We start from the raw sequence: 22,343 nt of genomic DNA on the forward strand, positions 1-22,343 counted from the left end.
AGGCAGTCAGTGACAGGCTTAGGGTGTGACCAAGTCTAACACAGATCAGGCACACAAAAAAATAAATGCAAAAGAAAGGAGGGAGAGGGTCCCACCCGGTGGTGCAGCGGTTAGGTTCGCACGTTCTGCTTTGGCGGCCCGGGGTTTGCTAGTTCGAATCCCAGGTGTGGACCTATGCACTGCTTGTCAAGCCATGCTGTGGTAGGAGTCCCACATACAAAGTAGAGGAAGATGGGCATGGATATTAGCTCAGGGCTAATCTTCCTCAAAAAAAAAAAAAAAAGGAGGGAGGAAAGAAGAGAGCAAAGAAAAGAAAACTAAGAAATGAACTCATCCAACCATTTATTTCACAAATGCAGAAACTGCTCCCCAGGGAAGGAGAGATATTTGCCCAAGGCCACATGTTCATTCGGAGCCTGCTGTAGGCTCCGGCCCCCTAGCTCCTACTCCAGTGCTCTTTCTTATATCCCACAGGGCACACTGCCTCGTTTACTGCTAGTGTACCCCACATCTCCTGGTTTCAGTGCACCCGTGGAGGAAGCTGATTCTGTACTGGCTACACAGCAAGGGCCCCTGTGTCTTTATCCCACTCCACCCAATGCCAACCCTCTGCCAGCTCTAAAGGACAAGAAGAGAGGTGGAAAATATAATGAGTTTGCCCTCTCATTTTGTCACTTAGCCATGTACTCACTTGCTCACTCGTACACTCATTTATTGAACACACACTTACCGAGTACCTATCTGCTTCAGTCACACAGAAGTTGGGGTAGGGGATAGGCTCAGGAGGTGGTAGGTACACCCCTGGGTGCGGCATCTTCCCACCACTTGATCTGTCAACCTACTGCAGCCATGGCAGATGAAATGTCCCTGTCCCCAAGAAAGGCCAACCCATCCTCTGCTCTGCATCTAGCCCCACTCACCTTTCCAAGGACTTGGCCCTAGAATTTATCCCCTCTCTTTTCTGCGTCATCAATCTCTCCCCTTCTAACACATCACTCCCTTCAGCCGATGAACATGCTCTGCTATCTTCCCTTTTAAAGATCCTCTTCCTACCCCACATCCCTCTCCAGCTACCAGCCCCTTTCTCTGCTCCATGGTGTTTGCCTTCACCTCCTCATACCCCTCCAGTAAGGCCAGTGCTGATCCCCTCAAACCCTCACAACCTCTATCCCGGTCATTCCAATGGTCACTTTTATGTCCTCCAGCCCATCACCCTCTTAGCCCACTTTGATTCAGCTCATCACTCCCTCTATGCCTTTGGCTTTCCGGATGCCCGCTCTCATGGTTTGTTTCCTAACCCACTGGCCTTTCCTACTGACTCTCCTTGCTGGTTCCTTCTCTGCTAGACCTCTAAATGTTGAAGAACCCCAGGACTTGGTTTGTGAGCCTTCTGTGATTTTCCATCACATTCTCTTCTAGCGATCTTGTCTAATCCCTTGGCACTAAATAACAGCTCTGTACAATGGCTGAAATTTATGCCCTAGTCAGGCATCTTTCCTGACTTCAGACATATATCATGTGCCTAGTGACTTATTAAACTGGGTATCCAGGAGGCATCTCAGCTCTAATGTGGCCCAAGAGGACTCTTGATTCCCACCTACCATGTACTCCACTTCTTCCTTTCCTGGTATCCCACCTATATACTTGCCACCACCATCCACGCAGCTTCCCAAGCCACAAACCTAGGAGTCATCCTGTTTCCTCTGTTTCTGAATCTCTACGGCCAATTCACCAACAAGTTTGGTTGGCTCTACCACCACAATATATCCTAAGTGTCTCTTTTCTCCTCCTTCATTGCCATCTCTCTAGCCCAAGCCACTGTCATCTCTTGCATGAACTACTGAAATTGTCCCTCCCCCAACTGGTCTCTGTGCTTTCTCTCAAACTGTCTACAACCTGTTTCCCAGCAGCCTAAGTAGTTTCAAAATTTGACTCAGCCACTACCAACATCTCCTCATTTTGTGGTGCTTTCCCCGTTCACTCACTATTCTTGGATATACTCACCTTCTTGGTGTGTGCAATCATGCTAAATTAGTTCCTGCCTTAGGGCCTTTGCACTTGCTGTTCTTTTGGGCTGGGGATGGTCTGCCTCAGTTTTATTACTTGGCTGACCACTTTGAACATCTTCTTAGAGAGGCCTCCCCTGATCACTCAATCTAAAGTAGTTATCTCCTCTCCCTGTGGCTCTTTATTACATCATCCCATTTTATTTTCTTCCTAGCACTTATCAGTATCTGAAATTATCTTGTTGATTCATTTGTTGACTTGTTTACTATGTTTTTTTCTCCATTATTAGGTTTTAAGCTCCATGAATAGAGAGAGGCACCTGTCTTGTTCATTGCTGCATCACCAGCATCCCATATGGTCGATCCTCAACCAATATTTTGTTAAGTGAAAAAGTGGTGAATGGATGGAAGGATGCGAGGATGGATGAAAGGGTGGATGTTGGACAGATGGATGATAGAAAGATGGATAGATGAAAGGATTGATGTAGGGAAGGATGGATGGATGGAAGGATGGCTGGATGAGTAGATGGATAGAGAGAACGATGGATAGATGGATGATGGATGATGAATGGAATAAAAGACGGATGGAAGGATGGAGGAATGAAGGAGGAAGAATGGAAGAATGGAATGATGGATAATGGAAGGATGTAAGAATGGATGAGAAGATGCATGGATGTATTGAAAAATGTTTGTAAAGATCAATGAATGGAAAGATGGATAGATGGATGGATGGATCCATCTATCTGGAGCTGTCAGTTCAGCTCCAGAACTGGTGTGAGGGTCATTAACTGTGTTAACGGGGCAGGAACAACAAGAACAACAATTAGAAGGCAAAACAGAAGATGAATGAACAAGAGAAATCCATGTCCTGGTCCTGTGGCTGTGTCGCTCTCCTATAGCTTGTGTTTTTACCTCTGGCATAGCGGGAGGCAGTGTGGAGTAGCAGAAGGAGCCCTAGGTTTGAAATACTTGTGTTCAAACAATTCGGCCAGTTAGTATGGTTATAACCCCGAGAACACCACTTTGCTTTTCTAAGCTTGTTTCCTTATCTATGTAAAACTAGGATAATACTAGCCTTCCAATCTTATGGTGAGGATTAAATAAGAAATAAAGTTATATCTATGAATGGTCAGGTACACAGAAAGGCATAATAAATGATCGCTTTCTTCCTTCCACAATTGACTAAAGAATGTTATTGGCATGCTTTGCTTTAAGCATTTACCATGTACCTAGTATACTGTAGCTTCTCAATGCAGGTTTATTGATTTTAATGGAAGGAGTCCTCATTCAGTCAACTGGGAGATTGCGGCCACTGGTAAGAGATGGACAAATAATTTTTATACAAAACAAATTCCTTAAGAATTCATTTGCACTATTGAGTGTCTAGGAACCAGATGATATATTTAAATAGAACTGCATTTTCTGAAAACTGATTTGCATGTAACTTATTGGGAGCCCATCTATCGTACAAGGCAAGGCTCCTCCCTTTTGCAATTCACTTGCAGTGGATACTGTAGTGTGCTACTTCTTTTTTCCACGACACCCACTCAGGATGAAGTCTTTCTGGAAATAACCCAGGGGCCTTTGATGAGAGGCCCAAGCCTTCCATCTACCTCACAGGCCAGACTCTGGGCCCCAGGAACCCCTTGCCCTGGGCCTGCCCCGGGGAATGATTCATAATTAAGAGAAAAGCCCTGTGCTTTCTGTTCCTTCCTCCTCCTCTAAGCAGGCGGCAGGGGAAGGTGGAGAGGTTGGAAGGGGGATGGGGGGAGCCGACTGAAGCCTGGGATTTTGATTGAGAGGCCCCATTATCCACACTCTTAAAAAAATAACCGAATCTTTTCCTTTTTTATCTTGACCAATCTCATTTCACGCTCCAGAAGAGGAAGGGAGGGAGGGAGGGAGTTCGGGGCCAGGAGGGAGAGAGGAGTCAGTATTCTGTATTTTCAACGCTGCATTAAGCACATCGCCACGGTAACCAGGCAGCAACAAGTGCCAGCTCAGCAGGTTCCCAGGGAGCAGAGAGCCTCCTTCCCTCCCTCTCTTTGCCTTCCCCTCCCTCTGCCCAGGAGAGTCCAGCCCACCTGCTTCAGCACAGGGCACCCAGAATGGGCGGCTGGCAAAGAATAACCCCTGCCAGGGAGGGAGGGAAGGAGGCCTGGGTAAATGTGCTAAGTCTCTGGGGTCAGAGCCAGGGAGGGTGACCCAGAGTTGGGAAGGGGGTTACAGATGCCCTGATTCAGAGCTCCTTCCAGAAGCTCCAGGTCCTCAGGCCTCCCTAGGCAGTGGAAATGGCTCAGTTCTACCCTATCCATCCTTGGGATCTTCCTAGATGGTTCTTAAAAGAGTGAGACTAGCCCAAAGAAATTCTCCTTGTCCTCCTCACTTGTCCAGACCTTGATACCCTGGATCACCGTTGGGTGAGGATCATGCTGGTAGACAAAGAAACCCAAATGACTGGCAGGCAGGATTCCTGGACAGTCCAAATGATGATGGAGAAATACTCCCAGAGCCTTCTCACACTCTAAATGTGGGTCTTGCCCATTCAGGGTTGAGGGAATGTGGGGTGCGAAGGAGGATATATTTCAACCATGTTCATCGTCCTCATCACCAACACCATTCATCTTCAGACTTTACAGAAAGGGTGAACCAAGATTCATCAGACTTAAATAACTAGGTGACCAGAGGTTGCTTAAGGGCCAGGCTTATGTTTAGCTCACAGTATTTTGCCTGCCCCTAGCATGGTCTCCATCAGGGTTCACTGAATCAATGTGAGAAGTGGTAGAGCTTGGATTTGAACATTGGTCTGGCTCAGCCCCTCCTTTTTCATCATGGTGTGTAATGCGGGAGTATCTGGGAAGAAGGAAGCAGAGCTGGGGAGAGTTAAGGAGCCAGGGCTGAACTGAAGTCTTTTCTCCAGGCATTTACAAGAAGATGCACCCTTCTGTCCATCCTTCAATGCCCTTCGGGAAGTCTATGCATGGGACACACCCTATCTCTTGTCCCCTCTTGCTCTACCTTTGGTCAACACCTCCTCTTTTCAATGTTCCCTCTCAGGCCAAACCCTTCCCCTTACCTGCCACCATGCCTGCGATGGCAGAAGAGGCATAACTGCCCTGTCCGCTGGTGGGGATGTGGGGTGGGTATCCGGGCAGCGTGGGCCCCACCATCTCTCGCCCTGGAAAAATACAGCAAACAGTCATCAGTTGGGCCGTAGTGGGCTCTGGTACTTACTGTCTTGCTCTCCTGAGGCTCAGAAAGTCTTCGGTCATGCCATGCCCACTCTCTCCAAAGGCATTCTCCAAACCCACTTCCTCCCTCCTTTGAGCCCAAGTTCCTCTCTCTGTCTGGTCTTCTACAGGACACAGGCTCCCCCATGCAGGGAGCACTTGTTATTGCAGTCCTGGATTGTTCCCTGTTCTCCAATGATTTTATTTATACGAATCTTACTAATCCACAGAAATGTCATGGTATTGGAGGGAGGCTGGGGGCTACGTCTTCTGAGTCTTCATTACCCGCCAGGGCACCCAGCATAGCAGCTGGCCTAGATAAATACATTAGAAACCACTGGATTCAAAGCTCACATCCCTTTCAGCCCCAGCTCTGAGAAGAACCAAGAACAAGGCCCTAGGAAGGGACACATAGGGATGGCCTGTTGGCCCATCACTATCCTTTTTTGGACCTATGGCAGACATTGCTAATCAATCACTGCATCCTTTTCCACTGAGCCAGAGAGGGGGTTCCTACTCCTCAACCTGGGCTCCCAGGTGGATACAACCTATTAGAGCGGCAAGGGACATGAAACCCACTGGCTATCCCTAACCTAGAAAGGAGATGTGGGTGGAGAGATATTTAGCATTTACACATGACCATGAACCACACATCTGTCAATTCCATTCCTGAAAAGAACCATACTCAGCAAAACAGACACCCATCTCTGTTAATCTATAATTTGTGGGTAATACTCTTGCCTTGGTGACATGAGGCAGCTCAGTGAAGTCCCAATTTCCCTGGCTCCACTTTTCCTCTACACTGAAAAGTCAAACATTCCCATTTTGGAGACCCTGCCTGACCTGGTGAGTTTTTCTCCATCTAAACACCATTTGCCAACAACCACATCTTTCACCCATGCCCCTTCTTCCATTGCCCCTATGTCCTGCAGGCCCAGATCAGAGTCTCACTCACCCAAGGATTCTTGGCAAGGTGATAATACATCCTGATTTGCTCAGGTCTGCCCCAGTTACGACCACTGGGACAGATCCAGTGTATTTATTAATGATGCCTATTTCACTCTCAAAATGGCTTTGTGAGGGGCTGTCCTGTGCACTGTAGGATATTCAGCAGCATCCCTGGCCTCTACCCACGAGACACCAGTAGCAGTCCCACTCAGTGTGACAACCAAAAATATCTCCAGATGTTACCATATGTTCCCAGGAGGCAAAATCACCCCTGACTGAGAACCACTATGTTAGATCACAACCATTTTACCCAAATGCCTCTGCCGCTTCCACACTGGGGGCGGCTTTTTCTCCCAGAACTTACCTGGGCCTCTGTGAGCCCCTGTCAAGTCCATGCCCTCTACACCACTGCCTGTCCACCTTCCCTCCCATCAGTCCCCCCAAGGTCCTTCATACTTCAGGGGGTGCCTGGTAATGACAGAAGGGAAGGATACATCCTATAGAACCCTATAAGTTGTCAAGACCACAGTGACTAACTCCTCCTTATTCCTCTTTCTGGAGATTCCTGAAGACAATTCATTCATTTAACAAACACTTATTGAGTAAAGACGATGTTCTAGGCACTTTTCTGAGCATGTGGGGGAACAGTGACAAGCAAAAATGCTAAATTAGCAACGCGTTAAGTCAAGATGGGGCATAGGCTGGGATGGGCATCTGGAGCCAAGCCTAAGGGGTCAACAAACAAGACCAAGCCTCCTGGACCTCTGCCCTTCCTCTGGAGGGAAGGGTCTAGGAATCAGAGGACTGGGGTCCCTATCCTCCTTCTATTGCTAATTTTCCAAGTGCCCTTAGATCAGCTGCCTGTGTGCCCCAAGTCTCAGTTTCTTCACATGAAAAATGGGGAAAAAAAGAAGAGAAGCCTTATGTACCTAATTACTATTACTATGATGTTATCCACATAATTCAGAGCAAGAATTTCATGCTACAGGTGGACATTGATTAGTGCAATGGAAACATTCTATAAAGTGTTACATTTCAAGGGAACCCGTACAGAATAAATCCTATTTGAAATGGGTCATGAGAGCTCATTATTTAAAAGTGTGAATGTTTTGGTAAAAATGAACACACTCGCTAATTTGTTTGACTTTTAGTACAATGTCCAGCTGTGGCTGGTGCTGGACCAAACAGGGTGGAACCCACTGGAATTCTACAGGTGGGTTCAGTTCACTTGATGCAGGGTCCGAACAAATGCAGGTTTGGAAATGCAGGCGAGAAAGGGCACTTTAGTATCTTTCAAAGTAGAGGGAGAAGGATGCAGAAGATACACCAAGGTCTGGTATATCTTCCTTTCTTCTGATCTTTCTTCGAGGAAGACTGCAATATGATCAGCTTTCAGACTCAGCCTCCTTGGCCCTCAGATGAAGCACATGGCCAGGTACTGGAGCCCAAGAGAGGGCAGGAGCCACACAAAGTCTGTGAGGGCAGGAGGAGTACAGAGGGTGGCCAGGGGGCATGTGTAGGAGAGAGATGGAAGAGGGTGGTGGCTAATTCAGGCCTCATGCCTTCTCCCTTTCCTCTTCCCTCCCGATTTCCTCCTCCCTGAGAGACAGAGAGGAGGGAGAGAGGGAGAGTGGCAGAGTGGGAGAGAAGGAGAGAGAATGGGAGAGGGAGGGAGAGAGAGAGAGAGAGAGCGAGAGCAAGCGAGATTTAGACCAGGCCAGACTGTGGCTGAGGGACAAATATTTAATTTCTCTGAATTGCATCTTCTTGTCTGTCTCATGAGGAGCTAGGTTATGACAGATTGTATATTGGGTTCACCTTACTCCTTGACTGATTGGTAGGGACTTCCTGGTGCACTGTGTTGAGTAGGATTCTGAGGCTGCATCTATGTCTACCATGATTGGGGTTGGGGATTTAGAGGTAAGCCTTGGTTCTTGGCCATCTATTTGCCAGGGCTGGCCTAGGTATTCTCCAGGAATCCTTCTGGCCCTGGAGCCCTGTGGTCCCACACTCCCCTTCCTCCTGCTCTCATCCTGTCCCTTTATATCACCTGACTTTTCTGCTTGTTGAGCTTTGCATCTCAGTGGGCAGAGCAGCAGGGCACATGCTCCTCTTAAGCCACAATTTAGCCCCTAAATTGCTCTTAGAAACAGAATTCGTCAGCCTCACAACGCTGTATTCTGGGATTTTAATCTTTGTCTCCCCTTAGCCACCTAATTTTCTCCCAGTGGGGCAGAGGTTTCTGAATCAAATTCTTTAGAACAGCCCTCACCCAGACTCTGGTGTCTTCAACTCTCCTATCAGTCTCACAAACTCTTCGCTTCAATTCCTTAAATATGTGATTTCTTCCAAAAAGCCAAGAACCTTGTAAACCTTCTTAGAAATGAAACCACAGAAGCCATGAGGTGGAGGCACTCCATCACGGCCTGACCATGCTCTTTTATTGACTGACTTATTTTTAAGGCTCTTCATCATAAGTTTACCTTTGGTTTGTAATTCCATCTCCTCTGCATTCAAATATTCTTTTGCTATGGCCCTATTTTTAAGAAGTTGACATAGGCACAGGTCCATGTTGACTGGCTGTGAAGTGGGGTTCTATAGGAAAACACTAGCACTCCAGAAATATTGGTAAATATTCTAAATATTGGTAAGAGACCAAGATCAGAACACCATCACTTGGAGGAATTCAGAGGGTAGAGGTGATTTCAGACAATTTTATTTGTCCCTTTGATGTCTGCCCTCTACGTGACCTCCTTTCAATTCCTTATCTTGTTCTGATAGCAAGGAGAATTTATGGCAATCCAGAAATCTCTTTGGCAGGACTAAACATAATTTTGCAAAAAGGATGGAGGCAGGTAACGACTCTTTGATGATAAAACCAAACTCAGAGCTTTCTCATCATCTGAGCTGGAGTAAGACCTGGAAAAGCCCGGACAAGGACGGCCTCGATATTGTTCTTGGCCCATGTGTTGGGACCCCAGACTGGGGCATGTGAAGGGAACTGGGAGGAATCTTAGGGGCAATCCTACTGTTCCCCAAACCCTGAGATTTCTTCTTTCTTGGCTGATTGGGGGGAAGCTGAGATCCAGAAGGACAGTCACCCTGGAAATTGCTCTATCAGAGGGGCTAGGCTGGGAGAGGAAATAACCCTGGAGAGACTCAGTGGAGCAGACAAGGGTACTGCAGGAAACCACAGGGAGGGTCCTTAGGAAGCCACTCAGAGGAGGGCTCCTGTAGGCGAGGGCTGAGCTGATTTTGGAGTGAAAACTCACCTGGTCCTCCCTCCCTCCTCGCCTGCAGCATTACCTGGGAGTAAGTTAGTCTTGGCTTCCTTTCTTTTCTTTCAAATTTACCTCTTCCTCCCTCAATAGGTTTCCAGCCCCCCGGACTCCCCTCCTAAGCTTCCTTCTCCCCGCTGTGTCCTCCCAGCCCGCTCATGTGACTCAGACACATGGTAAGTATTTAGGTCCAGAGGCTTGACCAGAGGCTAAAGGTGGACAGTCTTTAAGGAGATCTAGGCCCACACCCTGGGCTCAGCATGGACACCAGCCATCGTGGGCTTAAGCCACAGGCTGGTGAACTGCAGCCCTGACCTGTTTCCTGCTCTTAGGACCCTGCCTGCACCCAGTCTCTCTAAGCCTGGGCACTGCTTGCTCTTCTCAGGGCCCCTGCCACTGTGCTGCATGTTCAACCCTCGGGCTGGGCCCCGCAGTCGGCCATCGGCCTTCAGGGGGGTCACACCCTGTCCTTCAGCATCAGCTGAACCTGGCTCTGGGGGCCACCTGCCCGAAGGACATGCCAATGCTGTGTATTTGCTGCCTGCTGCCTGAATGACCACTGGGTATCTGCTGCTGGTTGCTTTGTCCCATAGGGTGGATGAGCTCTCTTCTGCAGCTGGTCCGGAGAGTGGGTATGTCCGCTAAACTAAGAGCTGATACAATTTGGAAGCATCACCTGTGATTTGACTGCATGTCGATGGGGGAGGGGGGATGCTTGAAGCCCTAAAAGGTTGACAGGGAGAGGAGAAGGTATGGGGACTTCAGGGCAGGGAGTTTGCCTTTGGCTGTTCCACCCACGGCTGTGCTCTGATCCCTCTGCTTCCCACTGCCATCTGTCCTTCCCTCTCCACTCAGCTGGTCCTGCCAAACCTTTCCGTGCCACCTCAGCCCTTACCTGCCTAGCGCCGCCCTCCTGGCCCTGGCCTGCCTTTGCATGTGGTAGGCAGGCTCGCCCAGTGACTGGGCCAGTCTTCCTCACAGTGGAGGTGGGCCTCTTCTGCTTGCCCTTCCTTCCCCTCCCCCATGCCATTTTCTCTGGCTGACATCATTCCACTCAGCTCACGGGTTTTTCTCCTTTAATCATTTTGGTCAAAACAAATGACCCATCTCCACTGACTTCACCCTCTTTTGAAATTCTGAACTCTTGCGTCAACCTTTTCTTCTTTGCTTCAGACCCTTAAACACTGCCTCTCTGCCCACACACTGGGCTTCCTTTATTAACCCTTTACCCCTGCACTCGCCCCTTTCAAGGCAACCTCCCACATTAGATGCAGGGAGGCACAGAGAAAAAAACCCTAGGTGCCTGACAGACAGGAAATGTAGCATCAGTTATAAGAAAGGTTTGATAACTTTGAATAAGATGACCTTGTGGTCCCTGTGGGTGGGTAGAGGTCTTCTTCTGGTGTAGTGGTTTTCAAGTCCAAGGGCTTTCGGGGCAGAGCCCCCACTTCAAACAGGGCAGCTCTTCATTTGTCTGATTTGGAAACCTGGCTTCTGTACAGCTTTCATTTCAAGTCAGTGTTGCGATGCCCAACGAGTTTGAAAACCACTGGTCCAGAAGGGCTGGCCCACATCTGGCTTCCTCCATGGGTCTTGGCTCAAGGCCTTGGGCCCACATCTACAATAATCTCATCTCTGTGGAAGCCCTTCTGATGTGTGAAGACTCTCATGGGTCTCTGTCCCCACCTTCACCCCTCTTCAAGTCTTTTCCTGCCCAAGCCAAGCACCCTCAACCCTTTCAGCCGCTGCTCAGGCCCTCGCTGGACGGGCCAATGTCCTTCTGCCAAGGAGCCCCAGCTCTGCAGAGATCTGACCCACAGGGTGCACGCAGGCCGAACCAGGAACCACACCCTGCCAGGAACCACAGGCCCATTCAGGGACCTCAGCCAGGCCCTTCTCCGGGGCCTGTTTCCCATCAGTATAAGGAGAGATTTAGTCTAGATGCCCCAAAGGCACTTCCAGCTTTAAATGTTTGGAGGCCGATGAGGTTCCTGATGGAGGTCCCCCTTCCCCATCTCTCAGGTTGGTGAGTCACTCTGCTTGAGTGTCCTCCAAGGGTGATGCTATTAGGCTGGTACAACCTACCATACTATGGAGACCCAACTGGGACTGACCCTCTGTCTTCTTCAGAAATTGGATCCAGAAACTGGCTCAAAACAGCCAATGCCCTTCTCCCTCCAAAGTTTTCTTTTTTTCCTTCTTTTTTATGTTTTACCCAGACCAAGGGTTCACTGCTTTATAGGGCCTGGCTCCTGACCTTAGGGTCCCGGCTTTTCCATGGGGCCTTGGGGCAAGGTGCTGGAAGGCTGCCAGGCACCCCACTTCCAGGCACCCCCAAAGTGCCTGCCCCTCCCACGACCTGACTTGCCAGCATGGAGAATCGCATCTTCGCACCTCCAAAAGCTGCCAGAGGAATAAGGGAATAGGAGGATGGTGGATAGCGCTGGGGGCCAGAGAGTGGGCTGGACCCAAACCAGGGGACTGGCGGCCGGCCCTGAGGACCCCCCTCCCGCCCCCCGCCATAGCTGCACGGTCCCGGGACCTCCCTGTCGTACCTGAGAGGAGGGCCTGGCCCGTGAACTGCCCGTACACGGAGGCAGCATGGGGAAAGGCATTGAAGGGCGGGACCGAGGCACCGGCTGGGACCCCGGAGCCGACTTGCTGCAGATCCAAAAAGGCGGAGCTAGATAAAGAGGAAGGGGTGGAGCTAGAACTGGACACCTCGGGGGTTTCCTGCTTTATGGCGAAGGGTGAATGAGGATCTGCCAGAGGGAGGGAGACAACAAGGAGAGAGGGGTGTGAGATGATGGGGTGGGAACATGCACAAACCAAGCCATGAGATGCGGGGAGGGTGCGGGCAGGGCTCTGGGGCAGGCAGGCCCGGCTCCTCTGAGTCTCGTTGTGGGCGGGGATTCGCGGTGTTCCTCTGGTTGAGTGAGGAGGGGAGAGAGAAGCTCGACCTCCCTGCTCTGCCTCTCCTGGTGTGGGTGGAGGACTGTGTGTGCTCCGGCGGTAGGGGAGCAGGCGGAGGAGGGCCGAGGATAGAAGTAAGGACCCTCTTGACCCACCTTGAGGCCCAGCCAGCAAAGCCCACGTCTCTTCTCCAGGCTCAGGGCCCTAACATCTTCTTCCTTAAGGCCAGCCACACTCTGCCCTCCAGCCCACCCTCGCAGCTGGGCCACTTGGCCCAGGAGATTCTGGGCATCGTACCTGCCACCACGGGGTAGGTCTGGTGAGTAGAAAGGTTGCGCCCCAGGGGTGTATTGGAAGGGGTCAGGGTGGTCTTCCCGTCGTCCAGGGCGCTGTTGAGCAAGGGCAGTGGGTACAGGCCCTGGAGAACAAAGAGAAGTCAGCGCACAGAGAGGCCCCACGGAGAGGCGTAACTAGTGACCTGGTGGTCCACCTTAGGGCTTTGCTGCCCAGTCTCCCCAGGAAGCATTCCCTTCCTCATTGTCCCCTTCTTCCTGCTCATTCTTGACTCCACCTAGCATGTTTAATAGATTCTTTTCTTTTTTTTTTTTTTGAGGAAGGTTAGCCCTGAGCTAACATCTGCGGCCAATCCTCCTCTTCTTTGCTGAGGAAGACTGGCCCTGAGCTAACATCCGTGTCCATCTTCCTCTACTTTATATGTGGGATGCCTACCACAGCATGGCTTGACAAGCAGTGCCTAGCTCTGCACCTGGGATCCTAACTGGCAAACCCCAGGCCTCCAAAGTGGAACATGCGAACTTAACCACTGCACCACCGGGCCAGCCCCCTAATTGGTTCTTTTTCTCTGACTCACAGCCCTACTGTTCTCTCCCAGCCCCCAGGCTCAGGGCTTCCCCTTCTGCAGTCCTGAAATTCAATGTCAGCTGGTGGCTTGCGAGCCAGATGGAGCGCTCCTTCCAAGGGCCACACCTTGGCTGGAGGGCTGGTCACCTCACACTGGGCCCACAGAGAACAGCATGCAGGGCTGGAGCGGTTGGCTCACAGGACTGAGTGCTTCACTCCATTCAAGAAACTTTTCACACTCCCTTGTGGGGCAGAGCCAGGATTCAAACCTAAGGGTCTGGTCCCAGTGCCCATGCTGTCAACTGCTGCCCTAACCAGATACCATCATGAGCACTTCTTACATTTGCAAAGGGCATCTCTTAGAGCTTTGCCTGTGTTATCCTGATCCATTGTCCCCAACGGCCCTGTGATGTGGGCGAGCAATATTATGTCTGTTTTACACGTGGAGAGTCTGAAGCCCAGAGAGGTATATGTGCCAGGTATATATGAAACAGGCCCTGACCCAAGGGCATCTAATTCTGACCCGGGTGTTCTCTCCTTCAATAAAACGGCAGACATGACACCCCAACAGAACAAGTGGGTTTCTTCCCCCTCTCTCTCCATATCCAGGCAAACATAAATGTGCAGGTTCAGCCTGAAGGTGATACTTGGGGTTAATTTTCTTTGAAAAACTCTTGATCAAGGATCTGAGAGTTTTCTTTGTTAAGACCTCATTTTAGACTCCACCCGGGCTCCCCTGACCTGAGCAGGGCTATCTCCTAAGGTGCTCCCTCCAAAAAGAACTTGTTCAATTAACGGCAAGCGTCCACTGCCCCTCACCAGGACTCCCTCCCACCAGGGGATGGGACAGCACACACAAGCACACGCCTCTTCCCTACATGTGGGTCACACGCGTCACAAACGCGCTATGTGAGAAACAAAACTGAACTCAAGGAATGCTCTGTGGTTACATAACAGCTCTGCTAAAGGCAGTCATTTTCAGTGATTTCCATTGAGCCCTGCTCTCCAAGGAGCCACGGCACTTTCCGGTTGCATGCCGGGCACTTTTGGAAGCTGCAGTCAATTCTGGAGGCCACTGGGGCACCATTATTGTGTAGCAGCAATTACTGACTAAATGGTCCTCTGGTTCCACGCCTTCAGAGGGGGCCGCTTCGAGGCAGGGTGGAGTGGCTTAGAGCCTGGCTTAATGAAATTGAACAAAATACCTAATTTCTAGAGAGAGTAAGAAAAGTTTAAAATGCCTTATGGATGTGTTGATTTGATACCACATATCTACTCAAAATCTTATAGCTTTCTCAAATCCAGGCAGTTCAGTGAAAGAAAAAAACAACCCAAACTTAAGTAGTCAGACATTTGGTGATGTTGCACTGTATGGCTTAAACCTCCCAGTGATGACGGGATTTCTTCCTGGGATTGAACTTGAAGTGGGCTGCAGAGTGGCACAATGCTTTAGAACTGAGCGAGTTTGAACCCTGGCTCTGCAATGACCAACCAAGAGGCTTTAGTCTCTGTGACCTCTCTGAGCCTTGATTTGCTCACCTGTGTGACATGGATGATAGAATCTGCTTCACTAGGCTGATGTGAGGATTAAATGAGATTTTATATGTGTGTATTAAGCGCTTAGCACAGAATGCTTGGTAACACATACTCAATAGCTACCATAGATATTATTATTTTAGAATTATATGAAGGGTCATAAGCTGCAAAATTCTTGGTCTCTATCACAATATTCACATTCTGTTGATCTCTTTCTGGGTGCACTTGTAAAATAGAGGGTCAAGAGCTGTGTGGACTCCCAGCTATGGCTGGCAGTGAAGTAGCAACCAGAAATGAGGCCACATGACGTTGCTGTTGAATGCTTTCCCCCTTGTTGATTTTACGGGGAAGATGGCTGTGTCTTTGCCCCATCCTAAGGTCAGGTGGGAGGACCTGTGCTTCTCTCTCAGCTCCCCAGGCCGGAGGGCCTTCCCGTGCCCACGTGAGAGGACACAGAGTGTTCCTTTGGCAGTGCTGTCAGAGTCACCAGGGGTGTGCATGGACTCAAGGAGCCCCTGCACAGGCTGGGTTCTCCCTGCCCCTCGCCACCAAGCCAGGGAGGCCATGACTGACTGAGGGAGGGAATGCATCATGGATGGGAGCTGCTGAGCCTCAGTCTCCACATCTGTAGCATGAGGGGCTGGGTCAGTTCCATGGTTTTCCATTCTTCAAATAAGAACTCACAAAACTCCATATCTAAAACAGGTAACAGTGGGCCAGCCTGAATGAAACCAGGGCCCGCAGGCCTGAGCTCAATAGCTGTTTGCTTCCCCGAGCCCTCCCCACCCCCCCTTGCCCTGGGTTATCTCCACGCAAATGGGAAGACTGGACTCGGCGGTCCCCAAAGTCCCTCTAGCTCTAAGACTCTCTCCTTCTGCGAGTCCCCATGTAAGTATGCCAGCTTGCTGCAGGGTCTCAGGGTCTCCTTGTATTCAAGCAGGGTCCCTTGGGAGGGGCTCAGGTATGGAGCTGGGAAATGGCTCTCCCACCCGGCGGGGGCCGGGGGGCTCAGCAGCAGGGTTTCTTTATGCTACCAGGACTCTAGGCTCCTTCTCACACAGCAGGCTCACTGCTGCGGCCCCATCTCCCCCCGGGAGCCATGTGCTGACTCTCAGATGAACAACCAGGTCCTCTCCCCAGGTCTGCTGACGGCCAGCTTTCTCTGCACCCCTCGTGGTTGCCACAGCCCAGGCTGATAAAATCGCTGACGCAGATTGCCTGCCCAGCTGCAGCGCTGGCACGGGCCCAGCAGTCCAGATGGTCACTGGCAATGGTTCAGCTGATTATTGGCATCATCGCCATTGTCGTACTCAGATCTTAAAGGCGTATGGGCTTGCCTCACTCCCGGATCAAATGACAGTGTGAGCAAAGAGGGGCAAGCAGACACCACCCTAAAGAAACTCCTCAGCTGGTTGACCCGGTGAGGTGAAGGGGAGGAAGATTGTGACTGTTGAGAGATAATGAACAAAAGGTCTGCAGTCCTGGAGGTTCTATCAGGGTTGTGGAGTCTTTGTTGGGCTCCAGGAGACCTCTGATATCTCTGTCAGCTTTTCACAGAAGCAAACCCAAGATAAACCATTTCACCTGTCCAGTGCACTGGAAATAATAATTCCCTTGTAGCTCGCAATTTATTATTCTGGATTTCTCAACTCATTCATTCCACATACCTCTATTGAGTATCTATTGTGAGAGGGACACAGTGTTAGGTGCTGGAGATAAAAAAGATGCTGTCCTGTCCTGAAGAAACCCACTGTGTCTTTCCACCTCTGTCCACCAGATGATTACGATGCACAGTGTGAAGTTATCGGGAGCCGCATGTCGGACATGCAGAAGCACAGAGGAGGGAGAGATGGAGCATGTCCGAGGGGCAGGGAAGGATTCAGGGGCAAGGTGATGCTTGAGCTGAGTCATAATGGCTGAGTGGTATTTTTCCAGGCAGAGAAGTGGGGGGAAGGCACTCTGTGAGGAGGGCACATGGTGTGCCAGGGCAGAGAGGTGTGAACGAGAGTGGCATGCTCGGGAGTGTGAGTAATGCAGGATCATGGGGTGTGCAGGCATGAGCGGCTGGAGGTGAGGCTAGAAGTGCTGGTTGAGATCATGGTGCACAGGCCTTGAGCTGCAGCTTTAGAGTTGTGGGACCTGACCTGCAATCTGGGGAAGCTACTACCTGTAGGAGGATAGCGCGATGTGGTTGTGTGGCTCTCCCTGAAAGGGCTAAGCGCAGAGGCTGTGGGTGAGGGAAGGCTGAGGAGAGGAGGAGGAAGATGCCAGCATCTGGTGAAATAAAGCATGTGTGGGGCTTAAAGCTGCATGAAGCACGCGCCCGGAGCCCATGAAGCAACTTCTAGTAGCTTTGGTGGCAGGACTGCAGGCTGATTAGGGATTTTTCAGAGACCATGCCTCGCTCCAGTCCCTGCCCACTGCTGCTCACCTCCCACGGTCTGCTTCTCACCTGCTCGCCTTTGGTGTGGCCAGGGGAGGTGTAGGCCTCCGGGTAGGGCTGCCGCTCGAACGGGCACTCGAGTGGTTCGAGGTGGTGCTGGCTGAAGGTGTCAGTGCGAAGGTGCTTGCGGGGCCCGCTGCTGCTGCTCTGGGAGTCGATGCTCAGCCGGCAGCTGTCCTGGTCACCTGGCGTCCCCAGGCAGGGAGAAAGCTTTTAGGGGACCCATCCCCCACCCCCCAGGCCAGAGTGGAGGAGCTTCGGAGGGAGGGAAAGGACCAGGCTCCTGGGCTTTGGGCTGTGGCCATCTTAGAGACAGGCCATGTGCTGCAGGCAGGGAGTTCCGAGCACCCACAAAGTCCTGGGCCATAAAGGGGGACCTCTGTTGCCATCAGAGTCTGAGCAAACTGCCCTCCTGCACCCGCAACCTGCCCTCGGGTTCTCCCAACACTCACTGTCATCCATTTTCCTCTTGCTGTCACTGCCAGGCTGAGCAATGCCCAGGAGCCCATTGATGGAGTAGGTGGAGCCCAGAGAATCCGACTGGGGGGACTCTGGGGGTGTCACGGCTGAGCTGGGGACTGCAGTGGGGTGAGAGAGAGAGGGTCAGGATGTGGGAGTGACACCCCCCAGAGCCTCTGCTGCCACCACGCAGGAGTCAGGGGGCCCGCTGGTGGGAGGGGTTCTTGGAGTCAGGGCTGCCTGATGTGTTTCCACCCCGAAATATTTCAGTGACGCTTCCCTGGAACCCCAGCAAGGCTTTGTCCCAGTGCAAGGGCTCAGTCCACCCAGGTGGGTGTGTCTGTGTGGGCGTGTTTGCGTGTGACTCTGTATGTGTACAGATGGAGGTGTGTGCAAGGGGCCGGGTGCGCCTGCAGGTCCCTCAGCACTCACTCAGTGTGTGTCCTGGGCTCAGGGACTTGGTGGCCACGCAGCTGTCCATGGGGAGGTTGAATGGTTGCTGCACTTTGGTCCGGATGATTCTGTAAGGAAGACAAGAAAGGTCGTAGAGAGAAGAGGAGGAACCAAGAGTTATGACTACCCCAGATTCAATCACCTTTTTGAGATCCCACTTGGGTGTCTTAAAGGCACCTCAAACTCCACCTGTCCACCATCAACCCATCACCTTCCTCCTCACACTTGGTCCTTCCCAGTGTGCCCATTTCATGATTGGTACCATCAGTCACTAGAGGGAGAAGTAGAGGTGGGGCTTAGCATCTGCCTCCCTCCCTCCTCTGTCAAATCCATCTTCAGGTTCGTGGGTTTGACCTTGTAAACCTCTCGAGCTTTGATCCCTCTCTGCATCTCACTGCCAGCACCTTAGTATGTGCCACACCAACTCTCCTCCAGGGTCACTCATTAGCACCCCCCATCTGCTCCTGACTCTTTCTTTCTTTTTTTTTTTAAAGATTTTATTTTTCCTTTTTCTCCCCAAAGCCCCCTGGTACATAGTTGTGTATTTTTAGTTGTGGGTCCTTCTAGTTGTGGCTGGTGGGATGCTGCCTCAGGGTGGCTTGATGAGTGGTGCCATGTCCACGCCCAGGATTTGAACGGGCAAAACCCTGGGCCGCTGAAGCGGAGCGAGCAAACTTAACCACTCAGCCTTGGGGCTGGCCCCTGCTCCTGACCCTTTCTAATGTATTCTCCCTATTGCAGCCAGAGCAGACTTTCTGAAATGCAAGTCAGCCTCCTGCTTAAAGTCTGCCAAGGGCTTCCCGTTGCTTATAGGTCAGAGGCAAGAACACGTAACCGGGCCCCTGGCCCCTGAAGGGCAGCCTTTGCTGACATCTCCACCTCAGCCTACCTCATGCTCCCCTCATCTCTATCTACTGGCTTTCTTTCAGCTTCTTGTATAATTCCTGTTAGCCACAGGGCCTTTGCATGTGCTGTCTCAGAGCTCTCCGCTCCCCTTTTTACCTAGTTAACTCTTAGTCACTGTTTCTTACTCAGGGCCATCTTTTCATAACCTCCCTAAATCAGGCCACCTTATATTAGCTCACATACCCTCATGTTCCCCTTCCTAGCAGGACTTCGAGCTGCATTTTTACAGTTGTTTGTGTGGCCACTTGATTAGTACTCGGTAAGTGTCTGTCTTCCCACTAGACTGTAAGCTCCGCAAGGACAAGAACTGTGTGTCCCCAGGGCCTAGCACATAATGAGTAAATTAGGTATGTATGAATGAAAGAATGAGTGAATAATTGATTGACTGAGGTGGTGAGTGAATAACCAAATGACTAAACAAATGAGTGAATGCTTGAATGAAGGCCGGGTTAGGGTCCTGTGGCTCAGGAAAGGATCAATTCAAGAAGAAGCTTCTTTTATTGAATGAAAGAGGATGTGGTGTATGAGGAAGGAAACTGCAGAAAGTACAGCCCCGGGCAGAGGTGGGGTGGGGGTGGGGATGCCACACAGACTAGAAGAGGCTAGAGGGGTGACACCAGCGAGTGCCTGGGGTGCTTCCTGCCTGGTTCTTCAGCAGGAGGCCCCTTCCCAGGCCAGTCCACCAAGCCGGGCCCTTCTTCAGGTCTCTGTCATGATTCCCCCAACGCCCAGGTGCCCCAGCCCCCGCTTGCTGTCTCTCTCACCTGTTGATGGAGCTGACGCTGGGCACAGTGTCATTGTCGCAGACGCCTTCAGCCAGGAGCCGGTCTCGGATCTCCCAGGCAAACATGGTAGGGTTCTGTCTCTTGTAGTCTCCAATCTTCTCCACCACCTTGGGGGTGGCCACCTTGGGCTTAGAACCGCCTATCACTCCAGGCCGGATGCTGCCAGTCTCGTAGTACCTACTCCAATAGAGAACCCCAAAGAATTACCCAACAAGCAGGTGGGGTCTCTGGGCAGGGACTTAGCCAGAGACCCTCGTTTCCCTCTGGGGCTTCTGGGGAGGGGCCTGGGGGTGAAATGTGCCCCCAAGGCTGGCCTCAAACTCTTGACGTTCCCAGCGCTGTCTGTTTCCCTTGCGTGGGTGGGTCTATGCTGCCGTCAAACCAGAACCCTCTGCTGGAGACATCACCCCGGGATGCCTGGCTTCTCTCTCTCCCATCCCTCTGGCCAGTCTCCTGTGTCTGAGCACCTGCAGGAGCCACCTTATGGGGCACAAAAGATTTCCCTCCTAAGAAAGGAAATTTTCACGTGTGTGCTCCGTGTGAATTGCAGGTTCACAGTTGCCGCTCCGTACAGCTTGTTCCCCATCCAGCTTCCCTTGGTTGAAGCATGACTCACTGTTCTCCTTGGCTATCCTGATTTTACCCCTTCCCAAGAAGCCAGTGGGGGCTACTGGGCCCTTTGCCCCGTCTTGCTGATTCACCTTTGCTCTCCATACCCCGCCCCCCGTCCCGCCTGGCCACTGGTTTTCTCCCAGGTTACATGGTTCAGGTTGAAGCTGCTCCTCATGGACTCTGGGATCCCAGCCTAGCCTAGATCCCCAGCCACGTCCAGCTCCTTAAGCTGAGCCTATTCTCCCAGGGTCTCCACTCCTCCTCTCCCTCTGCCCTCAGCTGGCTGCTTTGGCCGACCAATGACCTACATCAGTATAGGATGTAGAAACTCTCTGGTCTCCTAGTTGTGGAAATTCTCTGGTCTCTTCTGCCGTGAAATAAAATCTGGCTCTTTAAAGCTCTGTTTATCTGTCACAACTCTCCAGGGCTCATGTCCTTTCTGGGACACAGCCCATCTCGGGAACTCCGCTCCTGACCCCAGCCAGGACCACACTTCTCCCTGACAGCTTCGTCAGGAAGCAGGGCCTTCCACGTTCAATGACAGTCCAGGCCCCTTTGCATCATTGGACCAGAACTCCTCTTGAATCCACTCATGGTTGGGGTGTGGGAGACGGATCCCTCGAGCTGATGAAAGCCCGTCATCTCCTGGCGCAGGGGCATTTCTGATGGGAGTTGCTCTCCAGACTAGATTAAGTGGTTCCCTCAGCCCAGAATTGGGGCTCCTGGTCCCTCCTGAACCTTTGGGTCAGTGATTCTCAACTCTGGCTGCAGAAAATTAGAATCACTTGAGGGGACCTTACCACTATTCCCTAACTTGGGCCCATTCCCCTAAAGTTCTGCTTTAATTGGTGTGGGCTGGGGCCTAGACATCAATTCTTTTTCTACTTAAGGTTCCCCAGGGGGCCTCTAACATTCAGCCAGGGCTATGAACCTCCACTGGTCTGGGGTTAGTGTTCATAAGTGTCGCCTGGTCAACTCGTAAAAATCACAGCATCCAGGCCTAGCTCCCAGTGAGGCTGACACTGTAGGTCTGGACTGGGGCTAGGGATCTGCATTTCATCAACAACCCTTGCTTCTCTTCTGGGTGCTCTGGGAGTTATGGTGTGAGGAGCACAAACTCAGACATACTAGTGGAGGGGTTAGACCTCAGGAACCACGTCTGATTACGTGCACCCCCCCTCCCCGCCCCTTAGTGGCTCCATTTTCCTTGGTCTCAGCAGGAGGACTGTTGGGGAAGAGTCTTGTGCTTTAGGAACAGAGGAGCCTATAGAACTTGAGACATGGGGTGAAAGAGAAAAAGGGGGAGGGAGAAATGAAAGGAAGGAGAAATGGACAAAGGAGAAAGGAGGGGCAGGAAAACCCCAGAAGAGCAGTGGATGGGGAGGCCCAGAAGCACCACCACACCCCTTTCAGGTCCTGGGACCAAAGCTGGGCGTCAGGAGTGAACGGAGTCCCCGAGAAGGAAGCAGGCTGCGAGGTGGGCAGCAGAAGGCAAGGTCTGCAGGGCAGGGGGTCTGTGGTGAATTTCGTGCTTACCTGCCAAGGATCTTGCTGACACAGCCATGGCTGACTCGGAGCTGGCGGGAGATGTCGCAGGGTCTCACGCCCTGGTGGGCCAGGTCCACGATGCGTTGACGCACCACTTCTGGCAGGGGTCTGCCGTTCACAAAAGCCCCTCCCAGCTGGTTCAGCCCTCCGTGGCCTAAGAAGACGACAGGCCCAGGGACAGCTGTCAGGGCCAGGCAGGGCAGCCGGGTGGGATAGGCCCTTGAGTGCGGGTGCTCAACCCCCATGATTGAGCCGTCTAGCTCCCTGCACCCACCCCTGCTTCCCGCCTCCCAGGAAGGCTAGCTCCAGTCGGGGAGGGAGGTTGGCAATGCCACAGAGAGGCACATCACCATGGGGGCCTTTTG

At 51.6% G+C, this 22,343-nt stretch overlaps 1 protein-coding gene across 6 annotated transcripts in view; it reads right to left on the reverse strand.

Annotated features, from left to right (window-relative positions):
- The window catches only part of PAX8 (paired box 8), a 63,467-nt gene that overhangs the window by 8,751 nt on the left and 32,373 nt on the right, over positions 1–22,343 (reverse strand). Inside the window, exons 3-10 of one of the 6 annotated variants that reach the window (XM_046663060.1) lie at positions 21,967–22,132; positions 19,798–19,995; positions 18,107–18,195; positions 17,668–17,793; positions 17,225–17,400; positions 12,673–12,793; positions 12,018–12,145; positions 5,083–5,184 (exon numbers count right to left, since the gene is read on the reverse strand). In XM_046663060.1, coding sequence (XP_046519016.1) covers positions 5,083–5,184; positions 12,018–12,145; positions 12,673–12,793; positions 17,225–17,400; positions 17,668–17,793; positions 18,107–18,195; positions 19,798–19,995; positions 21,967–22,132 — 1,106 coding nt within the window. Of the gene's footprint in view, positions 1–5,082; positions 5,185–12,017; positions 12,225–12,672; positions 12,794–17,224; positions 17,401–17,667; positions 17,794–18,106; positions 18,196–19,797; positions 19,999–21,966; positions 22,133–22,343 lie in introns of all 6 variants that reach the window. The other 5 variants (XM_046663057.1, XM_046663058.1, XM_046663056.1 and 2 more) reach the window with 5 other exon arrangements.

This window comes from Equus quagga, chromosome 5 (assembly GCF_021613505.1).
Source record: "Equus quagga isolate Etosha38 chromosome 5, UCLA_HA_Equagga_1.0, whole genome shotgun sequence".
In the NCBI taxonomy this organism is placed as follows: domain Eukaryota; kingdom Metazoa; phylum Chordata; class Mammalia; order Perissodactyla; family Equidae; genus Equus; species Equus quagga.